This window comes from Alternaria novae-zelandiae (assembly GCF_023758075.1).
Source record: "Alternaria novae-zelandiae strain BMP 2774 chromosome Unknown scaffold_9, whole genome shotgun sequence".
Taxonomy (NCBI): Eukaryota; Fungi; Ascomycota; class Dothideomycetes; order Pleosporales; family Pleosporaceae; genus Alternaria; species Alternaria novae-zelandiae.
In genome coordinates this window covers 776913-794623 of record NW_026056969.1, presented here as the reverse complement: position 1 = coordinate 794623, position 17711 = coordinate 776913, and the positions used below count along the sequence as shown (strand labels likewise).

At 53.1% G+C, this 17711-nt stretch overlaps 6 protein-coding genes across 6 annotated transcripts; 3 read left to right on the top strand and 3 right to left on the bottom strand.

Moving 5' to 3' along the window:
• Positions 1–1876: 1876 nt before the first annotated feature.
• J4E88_005147 (uncharacterized protein) lies at positions 1877–2740 on the top strand (the record flags this gene model as incomplete). Its single annotated transcript, XM_049398787.1, has 1 exon — positions 1877–2740. One exon carries the CDS (start codon positions 1877–1879, stop codon positions 2738–2740), a length of 864 nt encoding a protein of 287 aa, XP_049255467.1.
• Positions 2741–3183: 443 nt separating this feature from the next.
• J4E88_005146 (uncharacterized protein) lies at positions 3184–3762 on the bottom strand (the record flags this gene model as incomplete). Its single annotated transcript, XM_049398786.1, has 1 exon — positions 3184–3762. One exon carries the CDS (start codon positions 3760–3762, stop codon positions 3184–3186), a length of 579 nt encoding a protein of 192 aa, XP_049255466.1.
• A 2326-nt stretch (positions 3763–6088) lies between these two features.
• Positions 6089–8856, bottom strand: J4E88_005145 (uncharacterized protein; the record flags this gene model as incomplete). Its single annotated transcript, XM_049398785.1, has 3 exons — positions 6089–8627; positions 8680–8792; positions 8839–8856. The coding sequence occupies 3 exons, from the start codon at positions 8854–8856 to the stop codon at positions 6089–6091; spliced, it is 2670 nt and encodes an 889-aa protein (XP_049255465.1).
• A 375-nt stretch (positions 8857–9231) lies between these two features.
• Positions 9232–10627, top strand: J4E88_005144 (uncharacterized protein; the record flags this gene model as incomplete). Its single annotated transcript, XM_049398784.1, has 6 exons — positions 9232–9267; positions 9326–9339; positions 9388–9430; positions 9480–9642; positions 9690–10000; positions 10049–10627. The coding sequence occupies 6 exons, from the start codon at positions 9232–9234 to the stop codon at positions 10625–10627; spliced, it is 1146 nt and encodes a 381-aa protein (XP_049255464.1).
• A 296-nt stretch (positions 10628–10923) lies between these two features.
• J4E88_005143 (uncharacterized protein) lies at positions 10924–12688 on the bottom strand (the record flags this gene model as incomplete). The annotated part of the gene is made up of 3 exons (XM_049398783.1): positions 10924–11485; positions 12214–12456; positions 12516–12688. The coding sequence occupies 3 exons, from the start codon at positions 12686–12688 to the stop codon at positions 10924–10926; spliced, it is 978 nt and encodes a 325-aa protein (XP_049255463.1).
• Positions 12689–14423: 1735 nt separating this feature from the next.
• Positions 14424–17251, top strand: J4E88_005142 (uncharacterized protein; the record flags this gene model as incomplete). Its single annotated transcript, XM_049398782.1, has 4 exons — positions 14424–14636; positions 14687–16758; positions 16809–17102; positions 17155–17251. The coding sequence occupies 4 exons, from the start codon at positions 14424–14426 to the stop codon at positions 17249–17251; spliced, it is 2676 nt and encodes an 891-aa protein (XP_049255462.1).
• Positions 17252–17711: the final 460 nt, after the last annotated feature.

Genomic DNA, 17711 nt, shown 5'->3' with positions numbered 1-17711 from the left:
TAGTAGAAACCTCCGGCCAAAGTGGACGATATGCTGCTCTCAGTCATTGCTGGGGTACCACAACGCATTTCACTACCACGAAAGCTACCCTTCTGGAAAGATACGATGGCATACCTGTTGCGAGTTTATCAAAGAACTTTAAAGAAGCGGTTCAGGTAGTTCGAGAGTTGGGTTTACGATATCTTTGGGTAAGATCACCAACCTCCGCCCGCTACATAACAGATCGTTAACTATGTATGGCGGGATCGCAGATCGATTCGCTTTGTATCGTACAAGATGATCATGATGACTGGGCACACGAAGCATCTAAAATGTCCACAGTGTATCACAACGCATTCGTCACCATCTCAGCAACAGCTTCAAGATCTGGCGAAGAGGGTCTATTCCGAAGCTATACCGAGTATGAAGTTGAGCTTCGGTCCGGAAGGATCAAGGCAGCTACATTGATCTTCTGCGAAAAACGCTCACACATGGATGAATTCTCGGATCCACTTTCTTCTGCAAGGCCCTCGGACAAGTTCCCACTGAACAAGCGGGCTTGGGGTTTGCAAGAACGCCTACTGTCAACCCGCGTCTTACACTACACATATAGCGAACTAGCTTTTGAGTGTATGCGTGGATACGAATGCGAGTGTAGCGGTGTTACAGATATGGCTTGGAATTCATTTACGCAAGCGCCCAAGACATCCATGCGCACAGACCTGCCGTTGCCGGAATATCGGGAAGTTTGGAAGACCATTGTGTCGCAATACAGCCATCGCCAGTTGACTTATTCTGGCGATAAGCTAGTGGCCATTGCGGGATTGGCAAAGAGATTCGCGAAGCCTGATGACAGATACATTGCTGGATTGTGGAGAAGCAATCTTCGTGAGCAACTCCAGTGGCGGGCAACACGACCCCGTCTTCGTTCTAAACTGGCACCACGACCTACTTGGAGAGCCCCGTCGTGGTCCTGGGCTGCGGTGGATACTTCTATCGAATATATGGATTCTGGTGCCTATGACAGTTCCTATATGGGTTCAGAGTCAGAAACTTCATTTGCGAAAATACTCGATTGTTATGTGGAACCTAAAGCTACAGACCTATACGGGGAACTTCGATCAGGCATGCTTCGGCTACTCGGACGCTGTACGCCGGTTGTATGGGGCAAGGCACACTCTAAAGGTAGTGGCAGAGACCGCGATTATATCACCTTCCCAAATCGCAGCGATCGTTTGGTCCGGTGGGATACTTCGGATGTTAGCGCTCATGCGCCCGGTACTCCGCTTGAAGACTCAGATCTGACATGCATTTTCTTCTCTGTCTCGTCTTCGTACCGGACCGCGCTTGTACTTCGGCGTTTGGAGTCGGGAAAGGACGTATTTGTACGTGTTGGTATGACATGGGAGGGCTGTGGTCTAAACAGATACGCGGAGAACATCGACAACCTTTTTCCGAGCGAGAAGAGTGTAGTCGAGATCATTTAGGTTGTTCGAAGAAGGATCGTCTACTCTGAATAGCTCTAGTGCCAATTGAATGCTCATTTGTATCGCACTGTAGAGCCTAGGGAACGACGTTACGTTGCAAAATTTCGATGATGAAGTAGCTGATCCCCATGTTATCATAGCTTAAGTCGAAATATTGAAGGCGTGAAAGCTGCGCACATGTCGACGTAGGTAGGAGGCAAACCTTCGACACTGTAGTCACACAGCATGCCAGCTGACGTGACATTTCACTCGCTGCATCGTCACAGGTGTTGCTGTACATCTCCTTCGCGTCATCCGGTCTATAGAATCATTCTTCTATAATATCCCTCAATACACAGCGAGCAGATTTAAGAAGGCTCAACCACACACTGACAACAATATCATACGCATAACAACTCAAGAATCCGAAAATGAGCAACGCAACCAACACACCCCAACCACAAGGCCTAATAACATCCTCCCCTCACACCCTCCAAAACTTCGATCTCACCGCCCCCATCCTCCGCTTCGACTTCCCCACACCCGCCGCGCAAGCAACCTTCCACCGCGCCTTCCTCCAAGTGCGCAACGAAAAGGACAAAGCAGCTTTCATGCAACGTTTCTTCGATAACTACGACGGCCAAGTCTCCATACCTCGGCGTGTCATCATGGACACGAGCCGAGATGAAGAAGTTGCGAGGAGGCTGCAGGAGAGTCTTCCGGTGGAGCTGGATACGGGGAGGGATGAGGCGATGGCAAGACAGCTACAGGGGCAGATGGAGCAAACGGGGAGGGATGGTTTCGGAGGAGCTGGTCCAGGTTCGGCTCATCGAGGACATGGTATGACGGATGGACGAAACGTCAGCACAAACGGTAGAGGATATGGTGAAGCAAGCAGAGGCATGGCCGTGAACGACGAAGACGAAGCGTACCGCGCAAGGAGACGAATCGAGCGCCAGAGGGAGATGCAGGAATGGCAGACCGCAGCGCAAGGATGGACGAACGCGGCTGACGGAGCCTACACCAACGTTATGGAAGGACTTAGACACCAGTTTAGACGCGCGGGGCTGCAAGATCCTGGTGCGTACCCTGGACAACCTGGATATGGCAATGCGCCTCCTCGACGAAATCCTCGCCTACCGCCTCGCCGCCCTGAGAACCAAGGAAATGAGTTCGAGGGCTATCAAGACAATCGGGGGCAGGGCTCTCCAGGATATGGTCAAGGTAACGGAGGGTATGGCTATGGCTACGACCCGCGACGGGATCACTGGGGTCATCGAGGTGGAGGCTATTAGATGAACGGGTGGTGACAGTGGTTCTTGGGTTTTGGCTCAGCGGATCATGGTAGAAGTCTGCAGCAAGCGATCAAGAGATCAAGAGATGAAATTGGGAGTATCTCCAGTTCCGTCCCAGTGAAAGTGAAAGTGCTTTCGACTCGAAGTGTGCCTACTAGACAACAGCAATACTGCTAACGCAAACACCGCCTCCAATCATCCATTGATGCAGGCCGGTAGATCACCCGCTCGTCAGGCTCATACGTAAGCGCACGCCCTCTAAAAGGCTCTGGTGAAGCTGACGCCGCTCTCGGTTGTTTTCCCTTACTTGCCCTGGGCGTGTCATCGTTTGGCGGCGTGGAAGGATCTTCTTCCGGTGGCGTGGAAGGGCTGTCTTTCGGAGGCGAGGAGGGCTCCTCGTTCATCAAGATGATACCCTCGCACAACATGCCGACATACTCCGTCTAAGTGTTATGCGTCATTGGCCGCTTGTGTACCTTCCTGACCTTCTGAATGTTGTACCCATTCGCACAGTGATCAAGGAGGTGGTCGAGAGGCATTCCGTCGTCCGAGAAGAGCTCGCCAAGTCTGCCCCGAAAGTCATCGCGGTCGATGGGGTCGTTGTGGATGACGTCGTCTGGTAGACGTTTGCTCAAGATGTGCAGAACGAGGGAGCAAAAGCAGCGATCGCGGGCGTGACCCTCGTAGTCTGACGATTGTATCCATTCGACAAGTTCTGGGACAAAGATCATACGAAGATCTTCTTCGTTGGGCATACTCCACGGGATTGGATGTCGGCCAATGTGCAGAGGTGCCAGATCTTTGGGACCCGCCTCGTAACGTTTCTTCATGAACCTTTTTGTCAGAATCGACCTTAGCCTCTTTGGGTGTATTGCGTTTGGATCGATCGTGGGTGAGTCAACCGACGTTGGTGTGTCAACCGTCGTGGGTCCGTCGGCGAGCTTTGGTGATGGAGGCCCTTGCGGCGAATCGCTTCGTACAGGCTCTTTGGGTGTCGCTTCCTTGTGTGTGTCCGGGAACATATCATGCGCGAACCCCGCCTAGACGCCCGGCAATCTCCTCGCACATGCTTTTCCATAGCCTATGGGGCAGGAAAACGACCGCGCCCTGAGAGTTGGTATGGGCGGAGCCTGGTATGCGGAAGTATCCATAGCGATAGTATCTGGACTTTGGCGATGTGATGGTGAGGATATGAAGATAGCGCAATAACGATGTGGTGGTGTGCTGAAGTGTGGTGACTGTGACTGTGAGTGGAGTGGAAGCGGTGTTTGGGTCAGCAAGGTGTGCGACTGCTCTGACCACGTCGGTGTTCTTCCGCTCTTTCCAACTTGTGTGCCTTCCCTGCTCTTTCCTACCTTTACATGGGAAGGTGCCGTACCCGAACGGAGCCAAATCACATGCGACGATTACAGTTTCTTCAGCCTCGTATTAGCAGTACGTCGCTCTTGACACAGCGCGTATCTGGGTAAGCCTTTGTACGATCGTACGAGGTGATAATAGTAACTTGGTTCTTGCGTATTGGTATATATTACTATGAACGCGATCGCTACCAAGGTATACCCAAGCTCGGCATGCGCCGGGCCGAGGTAGGATCGAAGCGGTACTTGAACATCATTGGGGGACATCATGTGAGCATGCCGACCCCAAATCCTCCTTGAACGATCTTTACAGCTCTCTGCAATAGCAGAAACAAGCATCTGGATTCTTCCTGTAATTGAAGTAAGCTTCTACCTTTCTCGAGTCTGCGACGTGATACATACAACTGTACTCTGTATACCTGAACTGCATCTGCACCAGGGAAGCAAGTGTCTGCACAGCCTTTGTTTTGGCCTACAGAAGGTTATAATTCGTTAGCGAGTGACCAGAAAAGAAAACGCTAGTACGAAAGATTGCTTACATGCTCGGTTGTCTGCAGTAGAACAGCTCCATTCATCTTTTGGGATCGCGTCTCCACCTTTCAGGCAAAAGTACCTTATCTCGGCAGCGGCGAGTGAGGTGAATAGCATTGCGGCAACGATTGACAGCTTCATAGTGAATGATTTTGGGGTGCTGAAAGTTCTGTGATTAGAGTGAATGTAGACTGCTGAGTAGAGATGTGATTCTCTAAGGCGGTCGGTGGGCAGCTTTTGTATGCCACGAGCAAGCCACAGTCTTCCGTCTCACGCGTGGTACGCCATACCATTCCAAGGGACTGCTCAGATAGAGTTCAACTCTCAAATTCGGCCGGGTATCTCCTGGTAAGATTTGTTAAATTTGGTGCTTACATTCAAGGGCTTGAATTGTGTGCATCTTACCAGCACCTGCATAAAATTGGTATGGCGCGCTACGGCTGTAATGCTACGTAGCGCGTGGACTAACTACTTTGGATGATTCGGCACGCTGTAGACTTCGGCCCGTTTTCACCTCTTTTACCAGAAGTCTAGACTATAATTCGGAGTTTGGTCCGTTGATACAGCTCTCGAGTCCATGAGATTCTGTCTTCGTGCACGATGTCTGGAATCAGGAAAGCTACCACTCAGCATGGGAGGTAGTCATTGTATGGAAAGATTAAGAAACCGTACCTAACTGTTGATAGGAAAAACTATAGTGACAGCTTTTACTATTCAAGAGTTATCTCAAACAAAATACTTAAAGTCGCTACACCGCCTGAACCGGCTCGTACCGGCTCGTACATCTGATACAGAATACGGCGTCTGGTGATGCTGAGTAGTATCTCCACCTATCGTTCGACTGTCTTAGTGATGCCTGGGTCTTTCCGTGGCAAGGATGGCAATGTTGTGGCGGCTGACAAGGAGGGCGCTCTCATACCAAAAACGGCCCGCGACGATCTGTTGACCCCTAATTCTCTCATGTAGATATTCGTCTTCGCGGTGTCTAAGAGTCGAGATCATGCCAAGGTTCTGTGTATACAATAAGCGGTGTGATAAGTTCTTCCTCCTCGCAATACATCTCCATCAATGCATTGATGAAGTGGCGATCGTCGTAAGCAGCACGCACCTTCCTAGCACATTACCCATGATCAAGCCGCGCTTGGTACGCTTTGACCATCAGTGTCGTCCAGCATGTATACTCAGAACGCGGAAAGAGCGACATGAAGCAAGGGCAGGTACTGGTAAAATGCAGGCTCGAACGTACATGGGGCAAGAACAGCCCAACCATGACAACCCACAAAGGTACGCATCGTCTTGAGTCTTGTCAACGTCCCAAGGTCAGATGCGGTGAACATCGGTGAGACCCTGTAAGTCTGGGTGAATTCAGAGCACGTGAGCTCTTCTACAACGTCGCAATCACGATCCACTAGGCTTCTCGATGTAACAGTTCGTCAAAATTCGTATTCGTACAATGGTATCACTCTTCAAAGCCCATCCACTCGCCTATATCCTCGCCTTCATCGCTGTCAACCATCTCTTCATCCGATATCCCATTCTCTATCGCTTTGACCCCAAAGTCGAGTTGGGCTGACTTCTCTTTCTCCTCTGGCGGCTGTGCGAGCAGATATTCGATGCGATAGATGTTCTCATCGGCCAATCTTGCGAGCTCAGCCTGTATCCGGCGAACGGCTTTCTCAACGCTTCTTAACTCAGCCTCAAGTCCGCCCTTATTGTCCTTCATCCATCGACCGTGTTTGCTGAGCAGTGCCTCGATCCACACTAAGTTGAATTCCAGATGCGGGGACTCGTCGGCTTGGAGGGCGACAAATCGTAGTAACCGACCGAGATACACTGATGGTAGGTCTTTGACTACTAGAGCGACGTTGCTCACGGGCGTAGCTTCGTATACGCGGCGAACAAGGTTGCGCTCGTTTAGACGGAAAGCCATGACCAGTGCCTTGAGGTAGTCTTTCTGTGCGAGAGTCTCGAGAGTTGTCGCCGGTGTGACGGTGATGTCTAGGTCGAAGGGATCGAATTGGAACGTGTTGTCGAGTGAGTAGATTAGTAAGCCTTCTGTTGAAGCAGCGCAGAACGCTCTGCCTGTTGGCGAGAACGCGACAGCGGGTACGCGCACTTCCGGTCGTGTTTTCCGTGCGCCAATGCCCTTTTGCGCACCGGGTAGTGTTGTGTCTCGCCGATCTTCTAGATCTGACGCTTCGCCTTGGTCGTCAATGAGACCTTGTGGCCCGGCATCTGTGAGCAGCTTGCTGTTGAGGAATTCTTGTGTGCCATCGAGAGAAAGATTCACGGATACGGTGAACTTCTTGAGCAACACACCGGACTGAACATCGTATAGACAGATGTACTTGGAGTTGCCGCCTGCCAATACACACGTGCCGTCTGCGCTGTACTTCACCGACGTAAAGGCTTTGGTGCCTGCTACATTGGCTGCAGTGCGCCGATCTGACATCTTGCGACCACCGGAAACGTCCCTTCGCGCATCAAGGCCATTTTCTTGTGCAGCATCGGATACGTTCCAGAACGTCAGTTGTCCATCAAGAGTTGTGACGGCTATTTGCTTCGAATCTGGGCGAAATGCGACAGATAGGATGTCGGCCATGAGTTGTAGCGGCTCGCTTGTTTGGGTGCGAGCAAAGATGTTCCAGACGCGAACAGTCCTATCCCAACTTCCACTGACCAGCGTACCGGCATCGGGGGAGAATGCCAATGATGACACAGGGCCCTCGTGGCCAGACAGCCTGTCGAGCAACTGGCCGGTCTGCACGGACCAAATATGAATGTCAAAAGAGTCGATAGAGCCCGCGCATACGACCTCGCCGCTTGGGTCAACCGCTAGGGACGAAAAGGAGAGCCTCGATGGCGCTGTGAAAGTGCGGAAGTTGCGGTACCGGTGGAGATCCCAAGCCCTGATGGAGCCATCAAGACTGGCTGTGAACAAGACGTTTCCCTTCTTCGCGAATTCGCAGGCCGTCACACCGCCCATATGTTCTGTGAATGTGACGACACAGAAACCGGAGTTGACTTCCCAGACTTTGATCTTTCCATCGTCTGCCGCTGTTATTATCCGTTGACCGTCTGGCGAGTAGGCGATTGTATTCATCGAGTCGAAGTGTCCTTGCTGCTTCAAAATGTACGATTCCGACTGCCATTCCCACACAAGTAGCTGACCGAGTTTCGACGCGCCAAAAGCTAGCCATTCTCCGGTCTTGTTGATAGCGACGTAATCGATGTCGTTCTGCGAGATGCTGAGGCTGGAGATTTGCGCAAATTCTGGTAGCTCGTGGATGAAGAAGGCACCGTGTGAAAAGCCTGTCACAAGCAGTTTCGACTCGGGATGGAAGCTGGCGCATGTGACGTGCGCATTGTTCTGATGGAAGAAGTGGCGTTCCTGAATACCCCATTGTAGGTTCTCGTCGTCGTCCGGGTCGGCGTCGGCGGGCGCATCGTAGCGTAGCATGTATTTCCAGACGAACAGCGCTCCGTCCTTGCTGACTGTGTAGATGGTCTCTTGATCTTTGGAGAACCATGCGCCGACTACTTCCTGCCTGTGTCCGCCCAGTGTTGTCTGCGCATGCCCTTCTGCTTGATCAACGCTCCATATCCGCGCCGTCATGTCTTTGGACGCGCTGAGGAAAAACCTCGAGTCGCTCGACCATTCTATGCTCTGGACTGAATTGTAGTGTCCTGTGTATATCCGGTGGCGCACGAAGGGCGCAAACTCAAGGTCACCCTCCGCAACGTCTGGAGTGGATGGTGTGTGCCATACTTCAATCTGCCTTCCTATGCCTACTGCGAAGTGCCGACCAGAAGGAGAGAAAGCGATCGAGGTGACTTCGCCGCGGAGAGAGAAGTGGTAGAGTACGATGCGACGAGGAACATTGGTGAGGACTGCGCGACCGTCTTCATCGACCGAGAGGAGGAGGTTTCCGCGAGGGTTGAGGGCAAGGCGTGCGATGTTCTTCCGGTGCGCAAACGGAAGCGTGTATGACTTGGAGCTGACCAATGATCAGCGCATATCGAGAGAGGCAGTCGCGACTTGGAGCCTACCTCACAAGGTCGAAAACCGTGACCCGGTTACCAACGGGCGATAGTAGACATGTGCCATCGGGTGTGAAGAGAAGATTGCCTCTGCTGTAGACGGTGCCCAGCAGGTTGGAGAACTGTGGGTGTCAGACGCGAACATTTGCACGACAGCACCCAACTCACCTGAAAGTCAGTCTTCATCTTCAAAGTATCGTGGCTGCGGTCTCGTCATGTCGTGGCGGGCATGATGGTCGCATCTTGAACTTTTTCGAAGCTCGGATCATCGCAGGACGCGCTAGTGGAGTAGTGTGCATTAGTCGCGGTTTCCCCGTTCAGGGTCAGTGCTTGCCGAATGGGCGACTGGCAGAAAGGGGACTGCCCAAATTGTCTACCAACACCACACCTCCTCACCAGACCCCATATCGCACCTCGTTCAGCAACCTCACTGCTGACTTGCTTTTCACCCGCCACCTCCACGTATGTTCTAAAGCCGCACCACTCCCCGGATATCAGGCTCCATATAGCTAACACCACGCAGACCCCATACACACCAGCGGTCAACCACACATCAGCACAATGGCCGAGTCCGCGTCCCCCATTGGCATTGCCAATGTACGTATACCATCTGCTCAACCTCTGTCTTCAATTCGTATACTAACATGCATTGCAGCTGCCCAACCAGAGGTACTATCAACACAACGGACACGCAGCTTCGGCCCTAACGTAGCACAGGCACAAGATTGTTGCAAAGCGCGGTGCTGCCTTCACCATAATGGTACGCATACCGTCCCCATGACCAATCGACTTCAATCTAACTAGCTCAGGTTGCTGGCGAGTCTGGTCTCGGAAAGACGACCTTCATCAACACCCTCTTCTCCACCACCATCAAGAACTACGCCGACCACAAGCGACGACACCACAAGCAGATGGACAAGACCGTCGAGATTGAGATCACCAAGGCCGAGCTCGAGGAGAAGTTCTTCAAGGGTATGCGGCGCCATCCTGCTATTCGTTCCCTGTGCTAACACATCTAGTCCGTCTTACCGTTATCGACACCCCCGGTTTCGGTGACTACGTCAACAACCGCGACTCGTGGCAACCCATTATTGAGTTCCTCGACGACCAGCATGAGTCGTACATGCTTCAGGAGCAACAACCGCGCCGCTCCGATAAGATCGATCTCCGTGTCCACGCCTGCCTGTACTTCATCCGCCCCACCGGCCACACCCTGAAGCCCCTGGACATTGAGGTCATGAAGAAGCTGTGCACACGCGTCAACTTGATCCCGGTTGTAGCCAAGGCCGACACACTGAGCCCAACAGACCTGGCCAAGTTCAAGGCGAGGGTAAGTTGATCCATCTACATGTCACCAGCAAATACTGACCGCTTTTAGGTGCGCCAAGTGATCGATGCTCAGGGCATCAAGATCTACACTCCCCCTCTCGAGGATGACGACGCCGCCGCCATGCAACACGCACGCGGTCTCATCGACGCCATGCCCTTCTCCGTCATCGGTTCCGAGAAGGACGTCCAGACCAACGACGGCCGCACCGTCAAGGGCCGCCAATACGCCTGGGGTGTTGCCGAAGTCGAGAACGAGGAGCACTGCGACTTCAAGAAGCTCCGCGCTATTCTCATCCGAACCCACATGCTCGACCTCATCCACACCACGGAGGAGAACCACTACGAGGCCTACCGCGCTGGCCAGATGGAGACAAGGAAGTTCGGCGAGGCGCGCCCAAGGAAGCTGGACAACCCCAAGTTCAAGGAGGAGGAAGAGGCGCTCCGCAAGCGTTTCACCGAGCAGGTCAAGGTTGAGGAGCAGCGCTTCAGGCAGTGGGAGCAGAAGCTTATTGCCGAGCGTGACCGCCTCAACAAGGATCTCGAGGCCAGCCACGCGGAGATCAAGCGTCTTGAGACGGAAGTGGACAGCCTCCAGGGAAGCATCAACCGCTCTCACGGCCGTCGCTAGACGCACCTTTTGGCGTTGGTGGTGTTGCACGTACAGAGATGGTGCAGCGATTCAGCATGGTCGCACTAATTCTCCACATTCTTCCTTCAAGATTCCCCTTTCTGTTTCCGTAACTTCGGTTCTCATATGTCTGTAATGTCGCGCCGCCGTGGGGATCACTGTAGGCGACGCGTATCTAGGCTTGAGCTAAAACAGCATGTCATAGCTTATAGTTGTATAACTTGGTATTAATCTATTATGAAGACCGCTGGTCGCTAAATCTTGTTGTTGGGTATAGTGATGTTGAGATGGTAAGCTTAAACCTGTAATCCACCAAACACCCTGTCCAGCTCCTCGCCTTCCTGTGCCTTGCGCTCCGCCTGCGGATCTAGATCCATCAGGTTCTGCTCTGGCACCTTTTCTTCCTTGGCCGACTCATGATTATCGCCAGATCCTTCCGGCTTAATGATATGCACACCACTGTCCAACCACCCAGGCGCAACCCTCCTCTTCTCCGCAAGATCCTCCTTCCGCCGCCTCTCCTCCCACTCCGCCAACGTCCTCCTCGCGTCCGCTTCTAGCTTAGCAAGGTGCTCCTGTAGCGCGACACACGACGTGAGTATCTGGTCTGGATGCGCTGATGTGCCCGTCGAAGAGGTGACGTATGCTGGTTTCGACGCAGAGGCGTTGGGGTTGGACGGGTCTTGTTGTTGTTGCTGCTGCTGAGAGAGGATCGAGGGAGGCAGCGTCGATGGAAGGGTTACGTAGGAGTATGGCAGGGGGACGGATGTGGGGAGGGAGAGGAAGGGCGAGAGTGTTAGGGGGACTTGGGCGAGGAGGGGGTGGGGGTCTGTGGGAGTGGTGTTATTGAGGTTCGCGCTTGTTGTGTTGTGCTGGGTGTAGGGATGCGATGCGATGCGACGGGTAGCCACACTTCAGAGCTCGCATGGCCGAATGAGACGTTGCCGAGGTCGCTGCTTCTCTCTCAACATATTCTCAAGCGATACCCTAGCATTGGAGATCACAAATGGTCGCATGGTCTGGCTATGCGCATGCATCGCGCTGGGCGTGTATGGTAGTGGGGAAGAGGAGCACTCACGTTCGTCGTGCATATTCGATATGGCTGTACGCGTATATTAAATTCCGTCAATTTTGCCAAAGTAGCAGTATCAAGGCGTATATTCGGTCTGTCGAGTACGGTGGGGCGTAACTTTGCGGGAATGGTGTTGCAGGGCTTGGGGTTGTGGAGGCACGAGGTGTTGGTGGGGAAGCTTCAGGCGGAGTGGAGCTGCTGACGCAGGTACGAAGTTCCAAGGTTCCACGGTTGGAAGCTGCGATCATGCGTTATGCATGTGAGATGGATGCGGGCAGATTGTTTGTGGGGTGCATGCATGAAGACGGTCATGGGGAATGGGTTATCTTGCGTGTTAATGGGGAAGTCATTTCTTGTGGCATTATGGATGGATCTTGAGTGTAGCGAAAGTGTATCTATATTTCCACTACCCTTTCACTAGATTGCATTTGGGTTGGATCTTGTATGTACTTGACGCAACAAGAAGAAGAGAAGTTTATGTATGTGTGCGTGAATGTCCCCCATGTTTGCCTACCTGATCTTGGCAGAGCAAGTGAATGGTCTCGGACCGGGAATTGTGTAGCTGGTCGGGATCGGCCAGTACAGTTGAAACTTAATCCCCGGGTCAGTCGCTTTGTATGCACCTGGAAAGCTGACAGTCGCCGGACTGGCACTGCCACCTCCTGTCACATTGATTTGAGCACACTCCATATAGAGTTGAGCACCGGGGTAGTTTGAGGCGGCATGGAGAGCAATGAGCTCTGCGCGAAGGAGGTACCTGGAAAGACCCGTGTCAGTCGACCATATAGATTTGGTAAGAACTTGGAGATGACTTACTGTCCACTGGGTATGCACGACGGCAGTACAAAGTCTACCAGGCCCTTGTTGTTATACAGTCTTGTAACGGCCCACTCGCCATTGGCATCCATACCATCCTCGTAGATCTTAAACCACTTGAGTCCCGTCACTTTGGTAGACAAGGCATCATCGACTCTGGCAAGGTAGACCATGATGGGTCACAGATGACCGGGGTCAATTGGATCTGACTTGTCCGTCTCGGGCTTGGAATCGAGCGTGTGGTGCCACTCGGCAGTGAGCTTGTCTCCAGCTTTGACCTGACAAGGAGTAAGCCGAAGCCATGTGGCGTTATTGCTTATTGCGCAACCAGCGTACATTGATGATGTCTTTGGGAAGAGGCGTTCTGTAGGGGTTTATGCTGAATGCGGGTCAATCTAGCGCTTGGTTCCACGCTTTGTAATGCTTTACCCGCCATTACAGATCACATCGTTTGATGTAACGTCCGTTATTGGTCTGGAAACGTAAGTGAGTTGGAGTTCAAAAGGCGATTGCGGGGTGCATTACCCGTCGTAGGTCTGTGTCGTGCTGTTAGCAGGGGAGCAACATGGGAATCGTGAACATGCTCACCGGCACTCGAATCCCCTTAGTGTGTCCTTGCGCCACGCCATTGACGTGTAGCTGGGTGAAAATTGTGTGTGCCGAAGCGCTGGCCAGTAAAGCACAAGTAACCGCATAAGCCTTCATCATGTAGGCTACTACGTTAGATCCTGAATGTCCTCATCAACGCGTCGATGAATCTTCCTATATGCCATTGTTGTGCACCGTTCTCAAGCTGTCCAAATGGAACACGGCATTATTGTTCAAATCTGGTCGACCTTCCAGTTCGGCACGCATGCGACTCGCGGTAGACTCGCGTGACCAGAGACACTTTAATCCCAATCTATTTCGCCCGCCGTAACGCACTTTTGAAAATATACTGTGTATGCACGAGACACGTGCTTCGTGGATTCTTCAGAGCATAGAACCCTCGGCATATTCCAAATAGGCAACGAGCACCAATGCGGTCGTGACTGCGCGTTCTTTGAACCGGCGGTTGGGTGGAAAAACCGCAGTATTAATTACAGGGAGGAGGATATGACCGAGACATGCCGCGACACCGTGGCGCGGCTCTTGGAATGTGGGAAGCGAGAGGAGGAATGCGTAATATAATAGATTGTGTGTTACTGGTCTGGTCAAGTGTTTCAATCAATGAAACGTGCGCGTCTTGTCGGTCAGCGAGAAGGCTTGGAAGCCGTCCTTCATTTTGGGGCAGCCTTGCGGAATATGCGGGAAGAAGCCGGTACCGAGAAGGCTGTGGCGGTTGCACGAGGTCAAGGGCACAGACTTGATAATCCTTCCGACGAAGCTGGTGGTGCAGATGGTGCATTTGAAGAGGCTGATGCGAGGCGAAAGCGCGAAAGTGACGGTCCATCCCACCAGCCACTAAACGATTGTGGGGAAGCCTGGGCCCGAACGGGCAAGGGGTACATGGCTAACGGCGATGCTAAGTCGCAGTCCCGGCTTCTGTCAATCTACATCAATCAATCCACCCATGCCGCCGTAGTTTCGACATATTAACGACTAACCTTGAATCTCGGCCAGATCACCTACGTTTTGAAACAGCCAATGACGATGTCGCCCACGGTAATCACGCCCCTCGCTTGGCCCATCCTAGCCAGCGCGCGTCTTCCGTACCTGGTTCAATGCGCACTTCTGCCGCCTCCAGAAGGAAGTTCCCCAGGTAGTGGCTTGGCCACGGGTGTCAACCCCATACACGGCGGCGTAGTCTAGCATGATGTTGATATGTATATAACACGTCCGCACCCTGGCATAGCGATAGAGGCCACAGCTACAACTTGCGCTTGTCAATTCATCTCATCTTCGACGTGCTGGTAACAAGTCTCCAAGATGAAGACCTCTTCTTTCGTTCGAGCGGCTTCGCTGCTATCCTCTCTTTTCGCCCCTCTCGCTCTTGCGCAGGAAACGTTCACCCACGAAGGCACCGGTATTGAGTTCTGGCGCCAGACAGTCAGTGACGCCCAGACTGCAGGTGGTTTCGAGTGGGGTTGGGTACTGCCTGGAGAGCCTACTGGAGCCAACGACGAGTACATTGGTTACATTGTAAGTTATAGCAAGTCTGTGTCGATGCTGCAGCCGCTAATGTTCCCCAGAAAGGTTCGCTCGAAGCAAACAGGCAGGGATGGTCCGGTGTCAGCCATGCTGGTGGCATGCCAAACTCTCTTCTCCTCGTTGCATGGCCGGAAGAAGATGCCGTCAAGACCAAGTTTGTCTGGGCAGGTGGCTATGTCGCTCCTGAGGACTACACTGGCAACGCGACTTTGACTCAAATCTTCCACTCCGTCACCGACACACACTTCGAGATCGTCTACCGATGCGAGCACTGCTGGGTCTGGAACCAGGGCGGTGCTGAGGGCTCTCAGCTTCCCACTACTGAGGTCAACGTTATCGGTTGGGCCCAGCATGACAAGATCTATGACGGTACCTGGGTTTTCCACAACAAGGGACAGTCTCAGTTCGGCGCTCCTACCGCGGACGCGAGGAACGCAAAGTACACCGACTACCTCAAGTTGGTAGGTGGCCAGCCTTCTGGTGCACCTACACCGACCAAATCTGGTCAGCCATCGGCTACGCCCACTCCAACAGCACCTGTCAAGTGCCAGGGATCGCCTGCTCCTTCAGGCTCCTTCGACTACATCGTCATTGGCGGTGGTGCTGGAGGTATTCCCGTAGCAGACAAGCTTTCTGAGTCTGGCAAGAGTGTTCTCATGCTCGAGAAGGGCCCGCCATCTCTCGCCCGTTTCGGAGGAAAGATGGGCCCTGACTGGGTCACTAGCAACAACCTGACCCGCTTCGACGTCCCCGGTCTTTGCAACCAGATCTGGGTTGACTCTGCTGGTGTAGCTTGCACTGACATTGACCAAATGGCTGGCTGTGTTCTCGGTGGAGGCGCTGCTGTCAATGCTGCGCTTTGGTGGAAGCCTGTTGATGTTGACTTCGACTACCAGTTCCCCAACGGCTGGAAGTCAGCTGACGTCAAGGGCGCAATCGACCGTGTCTTCAAGCGCATCCCGGGTACCGACACTCCCTCCGTCGACGGAAAGCGCTACAAGCAGGAAGGCTTCGATGTCCTATCTGGTGCACTTGGTGCAGATGGCTGGAAGAGCGTCGTCGCGAACGACCAACAGAACCAGAAGAACCGCACATACTCTCACTCTCCCTTCATGTACGACAACGGTCAGAGGCAAGGTCCTCTTGGCACTTACATGGTCTCCGCCCTTGAGAGGAAGAACTTCAAGCTGTGGACCAACACGATGGCCCGCCGTATCGTTCGCACCGGTGATACTGCTACTGGCGTCGAGCTTGAGAGCGGTGTTGGCGGCACTGGCTACTGCGGTACTGTCAACCTGAACCCTGGAGGCCGTGTCATTATTTCCGGTGGAGCTTTCGGATCCTCCAAGGTTCTCTTCCGCAGCGGCATTGGACCAAAAGACCAGTTGAGCATCGTCAAGAACAGCGCCCTCGATGGCTCGACCATGATCAACGAGTCTGACTGGATCAACCTCCCCGTCGGCCAGAACTTGAACGACCACGTCAACACCGACCTTGTAATCAAGCACCCCAACATCTCCTTCTACGACTTCTACAAGGCGTGGGATGCTCCCATCGAGAGCGACAAGGATCTGTACCTCTCCAAGCGCTCTGGTATCCTTGCTCAGTCTGCGCCCAACATTGGTCCCCTCGCTTGGGAAGTGATCAAGGGAAGTGATGGCATTGACCGATCACTCCAATGGACTGCTCGTGTTGAAGGCCCCGGTGCCAACGACACCCACCACCTCACTATCAGCCAGTACCTAGGCCACGGCTCTACCTCGCGTGGTGCGCTCTCCATCAACGGTGCTCTCAACGTCTACGTCAGCAAGGCGCCCTACCTACAGAACGAAGCCGACACCGGTGTAGTTGTTGCTGGTATCAAGAGTATGATGAAGGCTATCCAGAAGAACCCGATGATCGAGTTCCAGGTACCATCACCCAACATGACGGTCGAGGCATACGTTGCCAGCCTTCCCAAGACACCAGCTGCCCGTCGCGCCAACCACTGGATCGGAACCGCGAAGATTGGAACCGACAGCGGTCTTACTGGCGGAACAGCCGTCGTGGATCTGAACACTCAGGTGTACGGAACGAAGAACATCCACGTCGTCGACGCGTCTCTCTTCCCTGGGTAAGCTCACCCTCATTGTCGCACATGATCCTCGAACTAACATGGCGCAGTCATATCTTCACCAACCCTACGTCTTACATTGTCGTGCTCGCAGAACATGCTGCTGCTAAGATCCTTGCGCTTGGTGCAAGCAGTGGAGGTGGTAAGCCTTCGTCGTCTGCTCCGTCATCCGCCAGTACCGCTAAGCCCTCATCTTCCAAGGCTCCGACTAGTTCGTCAGCTGCCCCTGTGAAGCCATCGTCCACACCAGGAAAGTCATCGGCTGCGCCGACCAAGACATCTGCAGCACCCTCAGCTACTCCCACCAAGGCGACTCCTACCAAGACGGCAAACGCCTGGGAACAGTAAGTGGACAAAGAACTTTCATGCATTGAACACATACTAACTTCGAATCAGATGCGGCGGTCAAGGCTATACTGGTCCGACAGCTTGTGTCAGCGGATACAAGTGCGCAGTGAACAACACATGGTTCTCTCAGTGCGTCCCTAAATAAGAGGCGCACATCCATCTCCTGCCCCGGTCTCGACATTTGATACATCTGGGGCATCTTCTTTGTACATACTTTAGCTTCAGTGAATATCACTCTCTCATTTTGCAAATCCGTGTCTTGAGTGCCTCGCTTGACCTCGTGAGCTGATGACTTCCGCAGAATGTCTGGGAGCCGAGGTGACAGATGCGTGACGAATGCGGAATAGCGCACATCTTATCGCGCCCCGCTTTCATCGACCTTTCATCGCAACTTGCTGATCATCTCATCCCAACTTTCTTTTGCGCTTCCAACATTATTCGTTTCGCGTAGCAGCCCTCAATCTTACGTGACTTGGGTGTTGTATACTTCCTGGCTGTTCCACACGTACATGATGCCATCCAACTGCCCAGCCACCTCTGCCAAGCGCGACGATGACGCGTCGAAAAACGTGACGGAACTGCTCCATCAACGGCTTCAAAGCAGC